General features: G+C 44.4%; 1 protein-coding gene across 1 annotated transcript in view; it reads right to left on the minus strand.

Moving 5' to 3' along the window:
* Nucleotides 1–18149, minus strand: part of SATB2 (SATB homeobox 2) — a 129307-nt gene that overhangs the window by 25492 nt on the left and 85666 nt on the right. The window contains exons 8-9 of the mRNA XM_014879499.2: nucleotides 16086–16298; nucleotides 11346–11501 (exon numbers count right to left, since the gene is read on the minus strand). Coding sequence (XP_014734985.1) covers nucleotides 11346–11501; nucleotides 16086–16298 — 369 coding nt within the window. The remainder of the gene's footprint in view (nucleotides 1–11345; nucleotides 11502–16085; nucleotides 16299–18149) is intronic.

The raw sequence follows: 18149 nt of genomic DNA on the forward strand, positions 1-18149 counted from the left end.
ATGATGAAACAGAGATGCATCTTCACTTCCAGTTCAGAGCCCCTTCACTTCTTCATCCAAGCAAGAGAAAAGGAAATATAACTCCTGAGACTTGCTAACAACCCCCACTGCAACCTGCAGAACCAGAAATTCAACACTTTTCCAAATGTCTAGTAGAATATACTATCATATCAAGACTTCCGAAATGCTGACACTATGTTGCATTGACTCCCCAAGCTCTGAACCCCATTAAAATTTTACATCTTTAAATAATAAAATCTAAGAGAAGATGTAGCCTTACAGAAAGGGAATCCTCTAGCATCTAGCACAAAAGCAGAAAACAGGGTCCTGCAGTAGTTACTAGAGATACCAGGATACTAGGCAAAGGTAATTCTAAACCCAACTACAGATCTTAAAAAGAGCAGATTTTATTTCTGCTATCTTGTTTTAAGGTTAGTTTGAAATGCCTTTAAAAGGTTACTGCTGTATGTAAGGAGCTGTAGGACCTTTCCACAGGGCACGACTGCTCAGACTTCTGAGATGAAAGCATCAGCCTCCAGGAAGAGAAAACGAGCCCACACCCCAAGGGCAGGAGCTGTTGGGGTGAGGACAGCCCCGCGTGTGCAGAGAGTGACCCGGAGTCCCCAGCAGGTGAGCCAGGGATCACGGCTGCTGCTGCTGGCTGCTCCTGCCCAGCGTGGGGGCACAGCCAGCCCTGTCCTGCCTGCCAGAAGCCAGCCCACTTGGGCCTGGGGACAGTGGCTCCCCTCCTGTGTCTGCACAGGAGACGCAATGCAAATGACAGAAGATGAGAAGATAATGCCGAGGATGCTGTCAACGCGCCTTACTGACTCCTGTCAAAATATTTTACCTAGTAGCTTTATAACCCATCATTTTCAAGCTACAGCTCAGCATTCTGACACCATTTTGACAGGCACCTTACAATACCTACAAGATAGCTTGATCAATGTTAAAAATGTTTGGTACAAGAAGAAGCCAAAATTGCGTTTTTCTGAACAGTGACCAGAGTAAGCTGAACAGCCAGGTTCATTACCAGCCCACAGGGGGACTTTTTGGTATTGCTTTTTTGTGTAACAACTTGTAAGCCATTGACAACTTCTACCGTGCACTCTAAACCCCGTGTATAATATCATAAGCCCTTGTTTATCTTACTCTCCACTGTGTCTTCTGCCTTCACCCCCCCAAAAAAGGCAAGATTTGATTATCTCCGCTGCATCAGCCAAGACAGCAACACCAGCTGTTCTCATTGTGCAGCCTCTTCCTCACGGCCTACATGTTAATAACCTGATCATTCCATTTTCTCCTTCAACTGCCGGCTGCAGCACAGCGAAGAGACAAAAACCCAGGCCCATCTGCAGCAGCTGTAGGCACTGAACTGTGAAGCCACCAGGGATTTATAAACTAATCTGTAACACAACACTGCCTTGTTTTTACAAGTGAGAGGCCACATTTGTGCAGACCTGATCTTTTCTTGCAATAAACTTGGAGGGCTGGAGGGTGGGGGGGGGGCAAGGATGAAAACAAGATATATAATAATTTACTTAGGGAAAAAGAAATCTCCGTGTTGTATTTTCAAAGCGTTTTGATTGGTATATGGGTAATCTCTCAGCCAGGTGAAGTCTGCATTTTAATGGGGCTTGGCCACATCTCTTACCCTCAATTCTCTTCCTTCCACTGCTCAGAAATCCCTCAAAACGTTGTCTCTTTAGAGAAAATATAGGAAGAAAATCTCCCAGCTCCACAATGTTTTCTCAGGGGTTCCTCCATACACAGGAAATAATTTTTGAAACGGAAAATAAACCATCTGTAGGAAAAAATCAGCTCCTGTTGCTCCCTGTTTTCAGTGATCTGAGTAAGTCTCCAACAGAAGTCTTTCAAGATGTTTCAAGCAGGTATGTTTAACACCTCCCGGGAGATGCTGCAGCATGCGGACCCGTGGTGTAACACAAAGTACAGAATAAGCCCTGCAGCTGGTGGAGCTGGAGCCCATTGCTGCGCAGGCCCGTGGGAGGATGCGGTGCGCGGCTCTGCTGGAGCCCAGCACGGCTCGGCGGGGCCACCTCCCCTTCCCAGGGCTGGAGCGGGCAGGCCGATGGCGACTGCCGCGCTTTGATTTATCTGTCCCGTTATAATCAGCGCTCATTACAATCACTTAGAGCAACACTACAGGCCTCATTACGGACTAGGCACTCGCTGCCATTAGTCTTTAAGAAGGATAGCGCTCAATTTGCCTGGCAACATGCGAGGTCCTGACCTTGGAGCTATTAGGGAAAAGATTAGACTGCAGTGTGACCATGTGTGCAGACATGAGCAAACCAAATTAATTTCTGGCAAAGGGAGGCACCAGGCAAGGACCCTGCCATCCTGAGGACACCTGAGAACTTCTCCATTCCCCAAAGGACATAAGCTAATGGCACGTTTAAAGGAGCCTGGTTCTGAAGGTGAAGCACATCCGTGGTATTTAGAGAGATATTAATCCAGTTTCCCCACTAAGTATTTGCTTGGCTGATCAGATTAAGGGATCTAGCCTTCAACAGCACACCCCCACCACAGCAGGCCCCAAGAAATCTGTGATACTTCACAGCCTCAGACATATTGCACCATGTGTACCCAGCTGCTACAATAATTAGCTTATGAATGTATCAGCTGGTTCTGTGATTTTTATAAATAATAACTAACCTACAGAGCAGAAAGATTTCCACGAGCCTAATATTAGCAAGAAATTGCAAGGTGCGCCTAACTGAATTGCCATTGTGCTAAATGCCCTGTCTTCTCTCATGTTGTGCAGGACTGGATCTCCCCCAACACCATTTATAAATATTTATTTTTGCAATGTATTTGTGTAGCTTTCTTCACAAGAGCCATTATTCGCTCACCCCCACACATACACACGCATACCCACTGCGTGCATGTGTACACTTATCTGCATCAAATCTGTCCTTTCACTACTCCTTTTCTACCCTTCCCTCTCTTTATTCAAGCATCCATTCAAGACCCTCTCTATCCACCTATGGGGCTGTTTATTAGGCAATAGCTTTGACTAATATGTGAGAAAACACAGCGTGCTGCAGCTTACTCACACGTTCTTTATGGCTGCAAGTAACCGCCTTCCCCAAGCACAGATGAAAAGTCTGCATCGGCTTTTTAAAATTATTTATTTAAATAATCTTAGCATGCCATCCAAGAAAGTTTTGCAGTACCAGGCAAAAAAAAAAAAAAAGTGTAAATGTCAAATAAAACAGTGACAGATGACAATATTCTCTATTGAATAGCACCGTTTCTTCGTGCATGTTCAATGAGAACTCATGAATTATTAATACACAAAATCTCCTTTTACTGTTAAAAATCTCAACTTGGCGTTTTTTGGTTACAATTTTTTTATTTTCTTTTATTTATTTCTTTGGGGTCTGTGTACGTTACACAGAGCTTTCCAGGAGAATTATTTCATTTAAGAAATGCTAACATACAGAAATTTTTGGAGCTACAGCCATTCACAGTGAATTTTCATCTATAGCTACATTTATTGGCATGAAGAAGGAAAAGTGAAGGAGACACTATCTCACCACCTTTTCCCCCACTCATCCACAGCATCTGAGCTCACTGCATTACAAGTAAATATAACTTCTGTGAACGTATTCTGAAAAATCTAACAAATAACACACCCTTCCCCACACCCGCAATACGTTGTGTTTCTGGTCCTGCCTCCCCTGCACATCACAGGTCTCGCTCCACCACACAAACAGCCCCCTTGGCTGCCAGAGTTACAGAGAGTTTGATACACACCACTGTCAATATGGGTGGCAGAATTCAGCCCTTAATGTCAGCTTCTAAGGTTCTCAAATGGGAATGTCTTCCATTAAAAATAAGAGGAGGAAAAACAGCACAATTAAAGGATGCTTTTGGCTCTACATTCAGGCACACCCAGTGCTTGTGGTTACAAGGAATTCTGCTCAGAACTTCCTTCATTTCACCCCAAAACTTCTAGAGGCATTGAGAACACAGCCCTATTTAGCTCATTAAAGAGAGCTGCAGAGAAGTGCTGGCCTCTATTTCTGTTGTTCTCATGAGACAAGATAAACATTTTCTAAAGATTTTGTTTGATAAAATATCATATTAATGTCCTATTTTTAACCTCTCTCTCTGTCTTCTAATCAAATACATCTCCACATAGCTAAGCAAACAACAAAAATCTGCAGAAAGCCAGTCATTCCCATTGTGCTTCTCTGCTGTTAAAGAAACAGCATGCTTAGAACACCAAAGTGTGAGGCTTGGCACCCTCAACCCCCCTCAAGGACAGCGAGCTGGTGCAGCAATCCTGAGCCATATCCTCTGTCACTTTTCCCAGAGCCCAGTTTAGCAGCTTGATCCTTTCACTTTTGCTGGGCTTACCCTGGAGCAGGGCAGCCAGACGTGCCAGACAACAGCAAGGTCAGATTTTGCAGCACTCAGTGAAGGTGTGCACAAACACGCTGACCCCCAAAACTGCTTCCTGCAGATCTGCTGCCCTGCAGTCTGCCAAGGACCACCTTTCTGACCAAGGACAAAGAAGGCACATGGGAAGAGTTCAGGCTCACATCATGCTGGGGTACAGGCCCATGTTTACACTTTGCCAAAAGCCACTGCAGGAGGTGGCAGTTGGGTGTCCACAGTGACTTAGTCACAGGCAGCTGTTCTGCTTTGAGCATGGATAAACCTGCAGCTTAACTGACCTTGTGTTTCCCTGAACTCACATTAAAATTGGTAACAATAATAATAACAACAATACAGTTAGTTTTCTGTACTGACATTTTCTAGGGTCTCGAGTGAAAGCATGAGTAGGCAAATGAAGAGGTTTTTAGTAAGAGTGATTCAGGAATAAATCTCAAAAATAAATGTAAAAGGCCGTTTCCTCACCCACATCATCAGTGCAGAAAATGTCAACATATGTGACAAAAGGGAAAAAAAAGCAGCAATGATTGACGCAAGTCTTGAAAGATCAGTAAAGAAATGCATTCCTCAGACAAGGCTCCCTTCCCATGTGGGATCACAGGAGTCCTCTGGACAAACTTCCTCAGCATCTCTGCTCTCTGCTTAGTTTGGGACTCTACAGTGCAAAATGAGCTAGATAATATTCAGCTCTTGTTCCTTAGTCGCCAAACTCTCTTACCATGAATCCAATAAGTGTCTATTAAAATAAATAAACCCCCTAATGATTCAGGATAACCTAATCAAGAAAGCTGAAATGGATAAAAGACTAACTGTAATGGAGAGTTCTGTCACGGCTTCAATGAATTCTTGATGAGGGCCGGGGGAGGGGGACTGAACCTGAGAAGCTTTACTTGGAGAATTTTGATACAGTTCAAGGTTAATCACTCAACAGCCTGGATTTGCTGTAATGCTTGGTACTTTTCCTCCCCAGAATATGCAAGACACTTTCATGAGGGCCAGTTTCTCACTAGCCTCGTAAAGCATGAAATTATTAAAAAAAAAGATACATGAGCCCTGACGTACCTTAGATCCATGAGAACACCAAGTCTGCTTAGAGCTCGGCCTCAGAGGGAAGGATGCTGTGGACTGAGGATATTTCCAGCATTCCAAGTTCAAACTAGCTTCTGCTCACACTAGAGAGGAAGTGTGGGCTTGTGGTTAGGGCAAGCAGCCCACCAGCAGCTCCCTGGTCTGCCAAGGACTTTGTGAGCAAAGCCCCAGCTCCACAACTGTCCCTTATTCATTCAGCTGCTGAGAGGCCAATGCACTGCTGCAGATGCTGTCATAGAATCACAGAATAATTTAGGTTGGAAAGGGCCTTTAAAGGTCTCTAGTCCAATCCCCCTGCAATGAGCAAGGACATCTTCAATAGATCAGGTTGGACTCCGAGCAACCTGAATGTTTCAAGGGATGGGGCATCTGCCATTTCTGTGGGTAGCCTGTGCCAGTGTTTCACCACCTCATTGTAAAAATTTTCTTCCTTACATATCTAGTTTGAATTTACTCTATTTTAGTTTCAAACCACTACCCCTTGCCCTGTCACAACAGGCCCAGCTAAATAAGCCCCATTTAAGTACTGAAAGGCTGCAATGAAGGCTCCCTGGACCCTTCTCTTATCCAGGCTGAACAGCCCCAATTCTCTCTGCCTGACTTCACAAGAGAGGTGCTTCAGCCATTTGATCATTTTTGTGGTCCCCTCTGGACTTGCCCCAACAAGTGGAAGTCCTTCCCGGGCTGGGACCCCAGAGCTGGATGCAGTGCTCCAGGTGAGGTCTCCAGAGCAGAGGGCCAGAATCACCTTCCTCAACCTGCTGGTCACGCTGCTTTGGCTGCAGCTCAGGACAGAGTTGGCCTTTTGGTCTAAGAATGCACTCTGACACCTCTTGTCCACCTTTTCACCCACCAGCATCCCCAGGTCTTTCATGGCAGGGCTGTTCTCAATCCCTTAATCCCTCAGCCTGTGCTGATACTGGGGCTGCCCTGACCCAGGTGCAGGACACTGTACTTGGCCTTTCAAACCCCATGAGGCTCATATGGGCCCATTTCTCTTGTCCTAGATGGGGGGTCACACTGTGACTGTATGTGTAAGTCTATAAAAAAGAAGCTCTAGTACAAAGGCACTTCAAAGAAATTCTAAGTTCAGTCAAGGAGAGAAATGTCTTTCTGCATTTTCTCCATATGTGACAAGAACATTGAAATACCAGCACAACAGATATGCCCCAGCTGTATAGATTCAAAGCACCATGAAGGCACTGAGATAAGGCTGTAAGAAGTGCCCTGTATGCACACACTACATACACTACACATCTTCACCACCAGCTGCTTCTTCTAGCTGCTGTTCATCATCACTGGAAGCTAATTAGCTTAAGGCCACAGAAAACACCTATTATAAGCTAAAAGGGAGAGAGAAGGAATCCCATCCTATCAAATGAATACAAGGGAATGTAAGTTGGGAAGGAAAGAGAACAAAGGATGAAATTAAGGGTTTCTAAAGCTAATCCTTCCTCAAAGTGACACTGCTCATTCCTCTTGCAGTGCCTGTACTTCCTTCCTGGAGGACAAGCAGGAGGTAAGGGCATGGGAAGTTGGCCATGGTGTGGAGTCCCATCTAGTGTGGGATCCGACTGTGGACTAACACCCTCCTTGGCCAGAGAACTAGCAATGAAGCAGGGATCTTGACATGAAAAAGGAAAGTCAGAGGAAAGGCATAAAGGAACTGTCATCATGATTTCCATCCAAAGGCCTGGGTTTGTTTCTTTACCTGAAGGGCCTCAACTGAAGGGCTTTTCTGCCCCCAAACTCAAACCCTCATCAAGCTTATTGTTTGTTTGCTTACTTTCCAACAGGATAGAAATACAACCCAGAGAATGATTTTTAGTAGCTTCACATTTTTTCAAATGTTGCTCCAAGGGGTCTCTCTTGCTTTACTGCGGTGCAACTGGAATGAACTCCAGTCTCTTGAAAAGAATTTCAGTTTCAAGGCTATACTTTTTGTTTTCACTGGACTGGTGAAGGTTCCATTTGCCCTTCCCAGGGCTGAGCCCCAGCAATATGCTTCCCCATGCAACCTCAGGCTGATTAAGAAGAATCTCTTGCCTTGGGAGAACTGTGGGAAGTTTGATCTCTATATTCATACAAACTCTGCCCTCCCTCAGACTGTCAACAAAAGCTCCAAGTAGCTGTGCCCACCATTTATTTTGATAGTCGCTTGTTTATTATGAACAGAATTACATTCCTAAACCCATTTTGCAAAGACTAAGAAAAAAATGTCTGCTGAGCACAGCACAGCATCTGACAGGACTTTCACTAGCAGAGGTCAAAGGGGTGATGCTGCTGCACAGCATTAGAGGCACACAATCATGGGGGAAATGGTTTTCCTGAAGTTGTACAGTAGAGCAGTTGCAGAACTAATGTAGAAGCCAGTTGTAAAGACCAACAGTCCAAACTTGCAGTAATCCAAGGCCAAAGTCTCTGCCTGTCCCACTGCCCAGCTCTGCACACACATAGGCCACTCAAACCTCTCTGAAACAGCACACCACAAACCTGTCTTCTTGTGAATTAAGTATAACTGGGGGAACCCAAGATGTAGACTGAAAACCAAATCCTGGTGCTCCAGCCACACTCAGAAATATTCCCAATGTGCTAATACAGGGCTCAAGTTTGCCCACTAAAAGGGCGCTAGAAGGCAGCACCCCCAGACAATCCTGCTGTCCATCAGGTACATCCCTAACAGCTGGCAACTAAAACATGAGGACAGCTTTGGACACTGTGTTGTGAGGGCACTGAACTCTCAGCTCCAGCTGGCTTCAAAAATACAAAGGGATGCACAGCACTTTACAAAGGCTAAAAATACCTAGATATAAATTGCAAGGAATAAAATGTGAATTAAGGTAAATAAGTGATGAATAAGTCAATGTCTAAAATGAATGGCTTGAGATCGTTATGAAGGTGGATTCCCTTAGAGAATTCTCACCATACTACCTTGGTACCTTCATGAGGCTCTGAAACTTGCTTTTATATTGACTTGTGAGCTCTGTGATTTGCAACTTCAGTTTCTAGAAGCTGCCCTTCTCTTCAGTCACTGAGACTCTGCCATGACTTAAGAATGAAGATGGTTACTTGTTAAATTAGAGGTCAATTAACTCCACCAGTAGATGATGCCACTTGCAATAACTGTTCTCAGTGGGTACCACTCTTCCTGTACAGAGACAGAAGAGGAAACGAGGCCTCCATTGCCTCTGGATGTTCTCTCGGGTACATGACATACAGCCCTGTGCATAAAATGTCAAAACATCCCTGTCGGAGATTCACTGCCTGCTAAAACTGTGAAGATCTCACAGCACCGTGGATTGCTGTTGACAGAACAGCAGCGCCCAACATAACACATGCCTTGTTAGCAAACTGGAAGCCTCTCAGTAGTCTGGGGTGAGGGAATAATAGAGGAAGCCAATGCAACACAAGCCAGGCCTGTGGAGAATAGCAAGTGAACGAACCTTGGCGGAGAGTCCAAGCAAAGCCTCAGACTAGTTCTTTTTCCCCCCTTTCAAACTCTCTCTTCTGCAAACATGGGCAGTTTTCAATGAGCGCTTCCCACCATGTAACTCAGCTGCTGAAATCAGCAGCATTTTCACCAGAAATGCTCACAACTGGCACAGCTGGCCTGTGCAAAGCACTGGGAACACCCAACTGCTGCTTTTCAAACTAGACCTAAGGCTGACCATGACACTGTGGCTCCCCCCATGCAATCAGCTGTGCCCTTGCTTTTGGCACTCCTCTGGGCCACAGAGCTCCCCAGCCAGCAGTGGGACACCACAGGCACACCAAGGCCTGGGCAGGCACACAGGTGTGCTTTGAGGCAGGGGGAGGCCCTGTACCACTGTGGTTCTTGGCTGTGGCTTCCTCTGTCCCTGCCTTCCAGTGCCCCCATAAAGCACTTTCATGCTCCAGCAGAGCGCTATGACATCTCAGCCTGGCGAATGCTGGGCCATCCCAGGGAGCCAGCACTGCTTTGGCAAGGCTGTGAAACAAAAGAAACATCAGCCTGAGAAACACGGCTTTATTCGCTGCTGCTGAAGAAACAAAACCTTTATGTGCAGTAACTTTGCTTTAAACAATAACATTTGTGGATCCTGTTCTTAACCTTTTGCATCTGGTATTCAAACTCTGCCCTGCTTTTTTTCCACGTGAAAGACTACAGATCTTATTTTTGTTTTGGTGCTGGTGTGCAACGCTGCCAGAGAAGTGCACTCAAGCTGGCACAGACCAAAGCTAGTGAGCCACCCAAATTATTGTTGGGTGGTTCAGTCCCTCTCTATTTCAAGAAGCCTCTGGGTATAATGACAGGAAGCTTGCAGGCAATTTTAAGCCAAACCTCAGAGAGGCTGGCATTCGGTCTGTGTTAAACACTCCTTATTAAAAGCTGTCCAGTCCGGATTCTGGGTGGAACTTTGATATCTGCATGGAGTAAAGAATAAGGGGCACGTTTGCAAAATCAATTGTGCAGTTTTTATATTTACTGCACGTTTACCACATATGTCATTTATTACACAGTGGAAAACCGTTAAATGCACAGTAGTTGTGCCAAGTGGCATTATGCTTTTAACAGCTTTATTCGTTTAACAGCTCCAGTTCTCATTATATTTTGCCATGTGGTACATGAGATTTTTATGCATTTAACAGTTTAAGAGGGTTCCATGGTATTTTCCTTTTATGTATTTCATACTGAGCCTGGGATTTGGTTGGGGGGTAGAGGCACTGTAACCCCTGTACCCTGACAAGAGAAAGCAAAAGGCAAAGGAAATTAATGATTACATGAAGAAAGAAAAATTAATCAGATCCCCATGTGTCAGGACACAAATACCTGTAACAAGGACACGGCTTTCCCATGTGCTTTGATAGCCTTGGATGCTTTCTTTTATGCCTTTCAACCTCTTATTTTACATTTACTTTAATGACTATAATGTTGTTTCCCTACATAGAGGGAAGTGTGTGTTTTTCAGAGTGCATGCACCTAGATACTTCTATCCCACGCTCTCATTGTCACGTGCACATTTGTGCATTTTTGTGTGCATATTGACGCCCTCTCCTAGCTGAACTGAATAATTTCATCCAGGATCAGAAGCACCTCTTTTCACTGCATAAACAATTCTTTCCAACAATCTCCAATCCACTTGCTGCCCTCCAAAAAAATCTGTCTGTCCTCCTTTCCACAAAATCCCTTCTGGTGCATTATATTTTTTTAAAGAGTTGGATGAAATTTTTAAATTAATGGATTCTCTTCAAGAATTTCACCCTGACCTAGGTTTGCCTGCATGTATTTTTTACACCCAAGGTAGAAATGAATCTAGCAGAATTCACTGCAGTGCCTTCTCATGCCTTTTTGTAGAAATGATTGGATCCGATGTGAATTATTCACATGGCAATGCCGTATGCAGCACATACAACATGCTAAAAAGGAAACACCTGCCTAATATGCTGTGTCCCATTGCCTTCCCTCAGTTAACCACTTGAGAAAGCAATTTTATTACTTGCTGAATGAGTAGATACCACCATTTTGAAAGTTCCTTGTCCTACTAGCAAAGGTGTAAGTTATGTACCACACGTGGGAAAAGACAGACGTGTTTGCACAAAAGGGGAGAAAAAGCTTGGCTGTGAACTGACCCTTTCCTCAGCCTCTTTCAAAAGGGAAAAGGAAAGTACTTAAGCAGGCAAAAGCCAAACATGACAGGCTCCTCAGAGATGAAAATTATTATTATTGTGGGAACAGATGTAATTTTATTGGTAGGAGGAAGAGATTAATCTAGTCCTAACCCCAGAGTTTGCTTTAAAAACAAAACCCCAGAAAGCCCCACAACAACGAAATCCCCCATACCACTCACCTGACTTTTATTGGCAGCCACTTTGGCAAACAGAGCTTGAGATACCTTGGCCCTTTTCATCTCCTGTTGGATCTCATCATAAATGGCAGCTGTGATGTTGACGTTGGCGCTGTCCGCCTTAATGGGGAGGTCTGTTGTTGGTGTCGAGGTTTTGGCCTACCAAGAGACCATGAAAATAATAATTAAAAAAGTGCTGCTTTCAGCCCAGCCATCTGTGCAGAAATTATCAAAGGATTTCAGTCAGCTGATGCCAAACTGCATTAGCTACAGAGGGACACTTCCTGTCCATTATTCTAATCAGGTTAATTGTGATTGGAAATAATTGCAGTGCATTCCTATAGGACATGCAAGGCCCTGTCAAGTCTCCCCCTCTCCCTCTCCCAGCATGTTTATTGAGCAGCTCAACAACAGGATAGGTAGCTGGAGCACTGGGCTGCAGGCAAGCGCTGACATTGGCTTTGCCAGCCAGCTACTGCAGCACAGCTACCAGGCTCTACCTTCTCCCCCCCCTCTAAAAGTGGCCTACACCTTGGAGGAAGAGCCAATTCTCCCAGAAAAAATGAGTAAATGGGTAGAGGTCTCTAAATAATAAATTATTACTCAATTTAATGCACTCCCTCAAGTCTCCCTCATTCTTTATTAAAACTATACATATGTCACTTGAGTATGTATAGTTTCCCAGCCTTATCATCATTATGCTAGCCAGACAGTCACCTAATTTCACCTAGGAAATCACTGGAAATGAAAAAAAAAATCATTTCATAAAGCTGGGCTTTGGCATGCCTTTGATGTGCTGCCCTCATTCTCCTAAACTCATATTGAGATTTTGTGTATTCCGCTGCACTCCTTTTAATTGAATGATTTCCCATCAGCTTCTGTGACAAATGAAGGACAATAACGGATGCTGCCAGCACTTTCCCTGGGCTGGACTACCCCTGCAAGGCTCCTATCAGTACAGTTCAGAAGACTGCTGCAGGATGTCAATTTTAAAGTCCCTTGTACTGGTGGTCCCCAGAATGCACTGGCAGGAGAGGGAGTGAGGGTGGTGTGATGCTCACTGAGTGCTCCCAGCACCAGCTGCCCCTTGGAGACAGAGCTCATTCACTTTCCTGGCCTCAAAGAGGAGAGCTACCAGGGCTGATCACTGCACCCCTTACACCTTTTAATGGAAATGTGGGCTACTGATAAAAAAAATCTGTTTTGTCTTGAGACCTAAAGGTCTTAGGAAAGAACACAACCTAAATGGCGAAGTTCACACTTTGCAATAGAACCAAACCACCCATACACCCCAGTGACACTCATATTTGGCCTAATTATGATCCTTTTCAGATGGATCCGATTTTTACGTCAGAGTTAAGTCTGCTAGAGTACATCTCATGTTAATTTTTAACTAGGCAGACATGCCCAAATGTTTATTTGTTAATAGGAAGGTTAACTAGGCAAAACCAAACCTTCTGAACTACTTCTTCTCTTTTGTTGCCCTCCAAATCTTCCTCTTCCTGACATCTCTTCTGTACCGAGGCTTCATTAATAATGGAGCCAAAATCCAATTAAGTCAACACTCTGGACTAATCACTCTTCCTTACGACTTCCAGATAAAGCCTTAACTAACCTGTATCTTCTCCTTTTCCAGGCTCAGCAGGCACTGCTCTCGGCTTGCTCCCTGCCTATCATAGGCAGGACACATGCAAAAAGAAGATTTTGCTGCTCCCTAAGGCCAACCCAGTGTGCAGGCAGAGGCAGCTGGACAGCAGCTGGGGCAGAGCACGGCCACCATGCCCCAGGAGGCCAGGACTAAATCACTGCCATCCTCAGGCCATGAGCTGGGTACAGTGCAACGCAGGGACCGACAGGGACACCCCGCTCTGAAATTCAGTGTTTACAGATAGATGAGAGTCAGGGCAATTATGGGAAATGAAAGAAAACAACATAGAGTTCATGGAAAGGAAAACGACTGTCCAAGTTTGTCAGGACTGATTTAATGGAGATTTGTCAGGTATAAAAAAAAGTCTTCCCAGGCACTGGAGCCTTTGGCTAGCACAGCAGCCGAGGTCACCATGACCTCAAAGGCTGTTATGGATGTCTGAGATCCTGAGAAGAACAAAATTAGCATGTAAAAGAAAGATTTAAAATGTAACTCCATCCTGTATGGGTCTCATAAACCTCTAGGTCCACAGCCACATGTCAGGAAAAAGCCTGCCGTGCACACCCTGAAAGCTGCACCATTTTTTATTTAATCACCAAAATAGGAAGGGCAAATACCAACCAAAAGCCACTAAAATAAAGTATTTAATGTTAAAGGCCTAGATTCAAAGCTGGTCTTGATATTAAGGAGTTTACTACTACTGAAACATCTCAAATAGCAAGGAAAAAACCAAGTGTTTGCAACCACAGTGTCAGAGCACTGCAACCTAGCCCCTTGCTGCTAGGGTTCTGTGAGCACACAGCAACTCCCAACAGCTCAGAGCATCTCCCTCACAGCAACTGTACCTCATTTTTTGGATCAATCTCTCATTCTCACCTTGAGGCAGGTCCTGAGCCAGGGACATCCCAAAAGGGTGGCTTGGGGCTGGCTCAGAGTCAGGGAGAGCTGAGCTGGGTTACTCTGCTTGCCCTTACACCGGCCTGCATAACAGTCCCAGCCCAAGCATTTCCACAGGTATCTGCCATTCCTCTCCCACCCAGCACACTCCATCCCAAAAGCATTGCTGCACGATATCGGTATCTATGGAAACCATGTTTCCAATTGCCATTCCATCACCTTCTCTGGCACACTGACACAGTTCCTGCACGGCTGGTACAGCTCCTACCCCTTGCTGCCCCAAAGCACCCTGCTCAGGGTAGGTAAGAGAGCTGCCTGGGGAGCTGACGCTGCTGGAATCGCGGCGCTGCCTGCGAGGACGGCATTTGTCTTGTCAGAACTAATACCAGGCATATGGGGAAGCGCAGTAGCCGTGCTGCCTGCCCGGGAGCTGGGAAGAGCCTCATTTGCAGAGGTGTCCAAGTTGTCAAAACAGCACCTGTGCTGACTGGTGCTGGCCCTCTGAGGGCTGGGGAAATGTTACACAGCGGGCACAAGGCGAGCGCTGGGTACACAAACCTTTGTGTGCTGCTTTTGCTGATCAAAAACCTCACAATATTCTATTGGATTCTTCAAGCTGAAATAAGGCAAGTATGTGCTGGTTTATACTTCGAGAGTACGGTTTTCTAGCAACATCTAGCTCTTACAAAGGCAGGCAAAAATTCCATTATTTTAAATTATGTTCTAGCTGTGTCTAGAGCATGGGAAAATGGCATATTTCAACACAGGAACGAAACAGGGCAAGAGATCCGATTCTCATTCTCATCGGATTGCATTTAAACTCTCAATTTCCTTTCAGTGTTTGATTCTAGTACAAAACCTATTGCAGTAAATATAAGCAGGAGTAAGCTAATTCTTTAATGAAACAATACCAATGCAGAAAGTGGCTACACTATTTAAACAGTAAAATAGTATACCCACTATTAAAATCCCTATATATTTTTATTTTCACTTAAAGGTGACTAAAAAAGATAAGGAGAATACAATTAGTTTCCCATGTACTGAAAATTCAGTGTCAAATTTGGGTTGGCAGGATAAGCTTGCTTTCAGTGAAAACAGTTCTTTATATCATTTATTCAGTGAAGTGCACCTACATGTCTGGGTTAATCTGAACAACCTCAACAGTTTCTACAAAATCAACACACTCTCCCTAAGGATGGTCAGCTTGAATGTAAAACTTCACTCCCCCTAGCAGTGCTTGCTTGCTTACTTACTTTTAGCAGCTGTGACTACAGAATTCAATGAGAAGTGATCATTGATACTATTAGAAGGGTTACACAGGCCCATTTACTAAAGACCAGTGAAGTGCTAGAACTGATCCATCATGTCTGTACCGTTAGACTCAAGTCAGGCCAATGTCACGACGGGAGTTCATCAGCAGCCCTGTGCAAGCACCTTCACTTTGCAGAGAACACATGTGGGACTGCATCAGCCTGTACAAGGGGGGATAACTTTTACAGTGTAGTTTGGGGATACTCTTTCTTAGTGCAAAGGAATAACCTACCCAGGGAGGAGTGGACAGCAGCAGCACATTAATAAACACATGCAGTTAAGTCAATGAGATAACAGCTGCTTGGAGCTCTAAGCATCATCTTCCTTCCCAGCACGCTGTCCATTTCCACTTTCTGTACCTCAAACATTTACTTGTAAAAACCTCTAACTCAAAGACTGTGATTTCCTATGCAGAATATGAAGCACAGTATTTTCTAACAACATCTATCTAATGCACTATGGACCTCTGTTCACTAGACACTTTTCATGGCAGCATATGTGAACCAGAAGCCCAGAAATTTCCTGTGTTCTGAAGAAGGTAATGGACACAGGTAAAAAGCTACATGCACTGTCTTTCCGTGATATATTCTATAATAGCTATTTAATGGACATATATCAACAGCCTGTCTGTAATCCCTACATGCACTCTTTCAGGCACTAATGTTACATACTCCTTTGCATTTATGGCATTGATTAAATATAGAATGATCATCACAGTGTCTTCTTGACATCCACTAAATGTCTCTTAACAGCCACTCCAAAACCTTACGAAAGATTTTCCACAACTCATCTGGGCAAAGGGAGCAGCAGACAGGGGAGGGGTGGAAACGAACTCCTTTCCTGGAATTATCTGGACAACAAACAGGTAGCAAGGGATTGCATCTTACCTGGGGTGTTCTGGAGGAGCTGGGGCTGCTGGCAGCTGAAGACACCATGCTCACATTTGGGTTCATACTTCTCTCTCGCTCATCCTGATAGATACGATCCCGCTCTGAGTCAGGCAAGTTAAGGAAATTCTGCATTGCCCGTAAGTTTACCAGGAGGGACTGGGAGGCTGTCCTAGGGTCTTCTTCTTTACGCAGGATCTCTGACAACAAACCCTGGTTTAAATTAAAAAAAAAAAAAAAAAAAAAAAAAAGAGCCAGTCATGCGTTGATGGGTTTCTTTGGTTTTTAAAAATTTGTTTAGTGTAACCAGCTGGGTTGCAATACTGAGAATCTACATCAGAATCTCATGGGCTCTCCCTGAGGGGATATTTTGTATGAAACTGTTTGTCTTCTGGGGGCTGGGGTTTATTTTGGGACTGTCCTATTCTGGCACAGTAATAAGCTTCTGAGTATGGAGACGCTGGATAGGAAGGTAGGTGCACTGGTTAGAAGAAATTGCAGTTATCACCAGGTGCTTGCTGCAAATATTTTAGGAGCTGTTAGATCTCTCTCTCTCTCTCTCTCTTTCTCTTTTTACTTGAAGCTGGGAACGCTTGGCAATCCTGTTCATCTTTGACAAATCTGCCAAGGTTGGTAAATTTAGTTTCGACATTTAAACAGTGCAGGAGGTTTATAAAGAAAAATGTTTGGCTGGGTTTTTATGTTACAGTCCGCTCATTTCAGTTTGGACAGTCATTTCTGAAAGGAGAAAAATGAAGCAATAATAAAACATTAGAATATAGCTTCAGGGATTTAACCCGTTCTTTCATGCATCATTTTAAAATACCACAGGCTTCACATTGCAACTGTGAATGAACACCATATTAGTCTAGTTTTTACAAAAGCCATTACACAGCATTTCCAAAAAATAAAGAGTAAAAAAAAAAAAAATCAAAATAATTGGAGAGATGAAAATGTCATTAAAAGAGGCTTAAATCTAATGATGGGATTAAATTTATGCATAAAAAACTATGCACTCGCACTCAACAGTCCCACGGATTATCGACAAGTTAAAGGCACAGCACACAAGCCTGGATCAGGGCCTAGAGAAACTACCAAGGACACAGCAGGTGCCACCAGCTTCCCCCAGGCACCCCCTCATATCTGACACTTCACAAACTGGGACTTCCTTCCAAATAAAAGGAACAGCAAATTCCTGAACTATACCTATTTAAATGTACTGGTGTGCAAGGAAGAAGAGAGGGAACATTTCTGCCCATGAAGACTACTTCTATCTAAACATAACATATCATTATGATATCAAAATGATATCTTACGTTAGCATGCAATTCTAAGTGCTCATTATTTCCACAGGCTATCCTGCCAAAACGCTTCCCTGAGCCATCTGACACCGTTCCTGCTTCCCTCCTGTCCGAACCCAGAGGCTGTCAGGCTGTCTGCACTGCTGCTCCCAGGAATGCTGGCCACAGGAGCCATGTGAAATCCCAGCTGCAGCTGGGAGGGCTCACCTTGGCTGGCTCTGGGAGAGCAGCAGTTCAGCAGGAGCAAGCACAGGGACCCTGCAGGCCCCGACACGGCCCCGCTGTGGCTGTTGACTCCAGTGTTTTGCAGCTCCTTCACAGCCAGCACCCAGGGCAAGCTGCTTCCCAAGGACAGGCAAGGCTTACTCCTTTCTTGTCAGAAAAATGCTACTAGAAAGCAACCAGATACCTCAAGCCCTGTAATGTTTAGTTCTCATTTATTTTCTTCCCTATCAGAGAGCCTCCTTTAAAAAGCCTTGCTAAAAGTACCGTCACCACAGTTGGCAAATTAACCAAATGCTAACATTTTTAGTATATATTGACCTTATTTACCAGTCTTCCTGACAAAATGAACTGACCAACAAATGACATACCTGTATCTCCTTTTATCTGCTATTAAATGCCTACACTAAAATACACATGTGAAACCTCTACTTCAGCAGAATTTGTACCACAAGTGCTTTAAGCAAGTTCCACACACATCCTGAAGGTAGGCTCCATCTTTTCAGTTCCTCATCTACAATTGGGAGTGGAGACACTCCCA

The sequence above is a fragment of the Sturnus vulgaris genome, chromosome 7 (genome assembly GCF_052056855.1).
Source record: "Sturnus vulgaris isolate bStuVul1 chromosome 7, bStuVul1.hap1, whole genome shotgun sequence".
NCBI lineage: Eukaryota > Metazoa > Chordata > Aves > Passeriformes > Sturnidae > Sturnus > Sturnus vulgaris.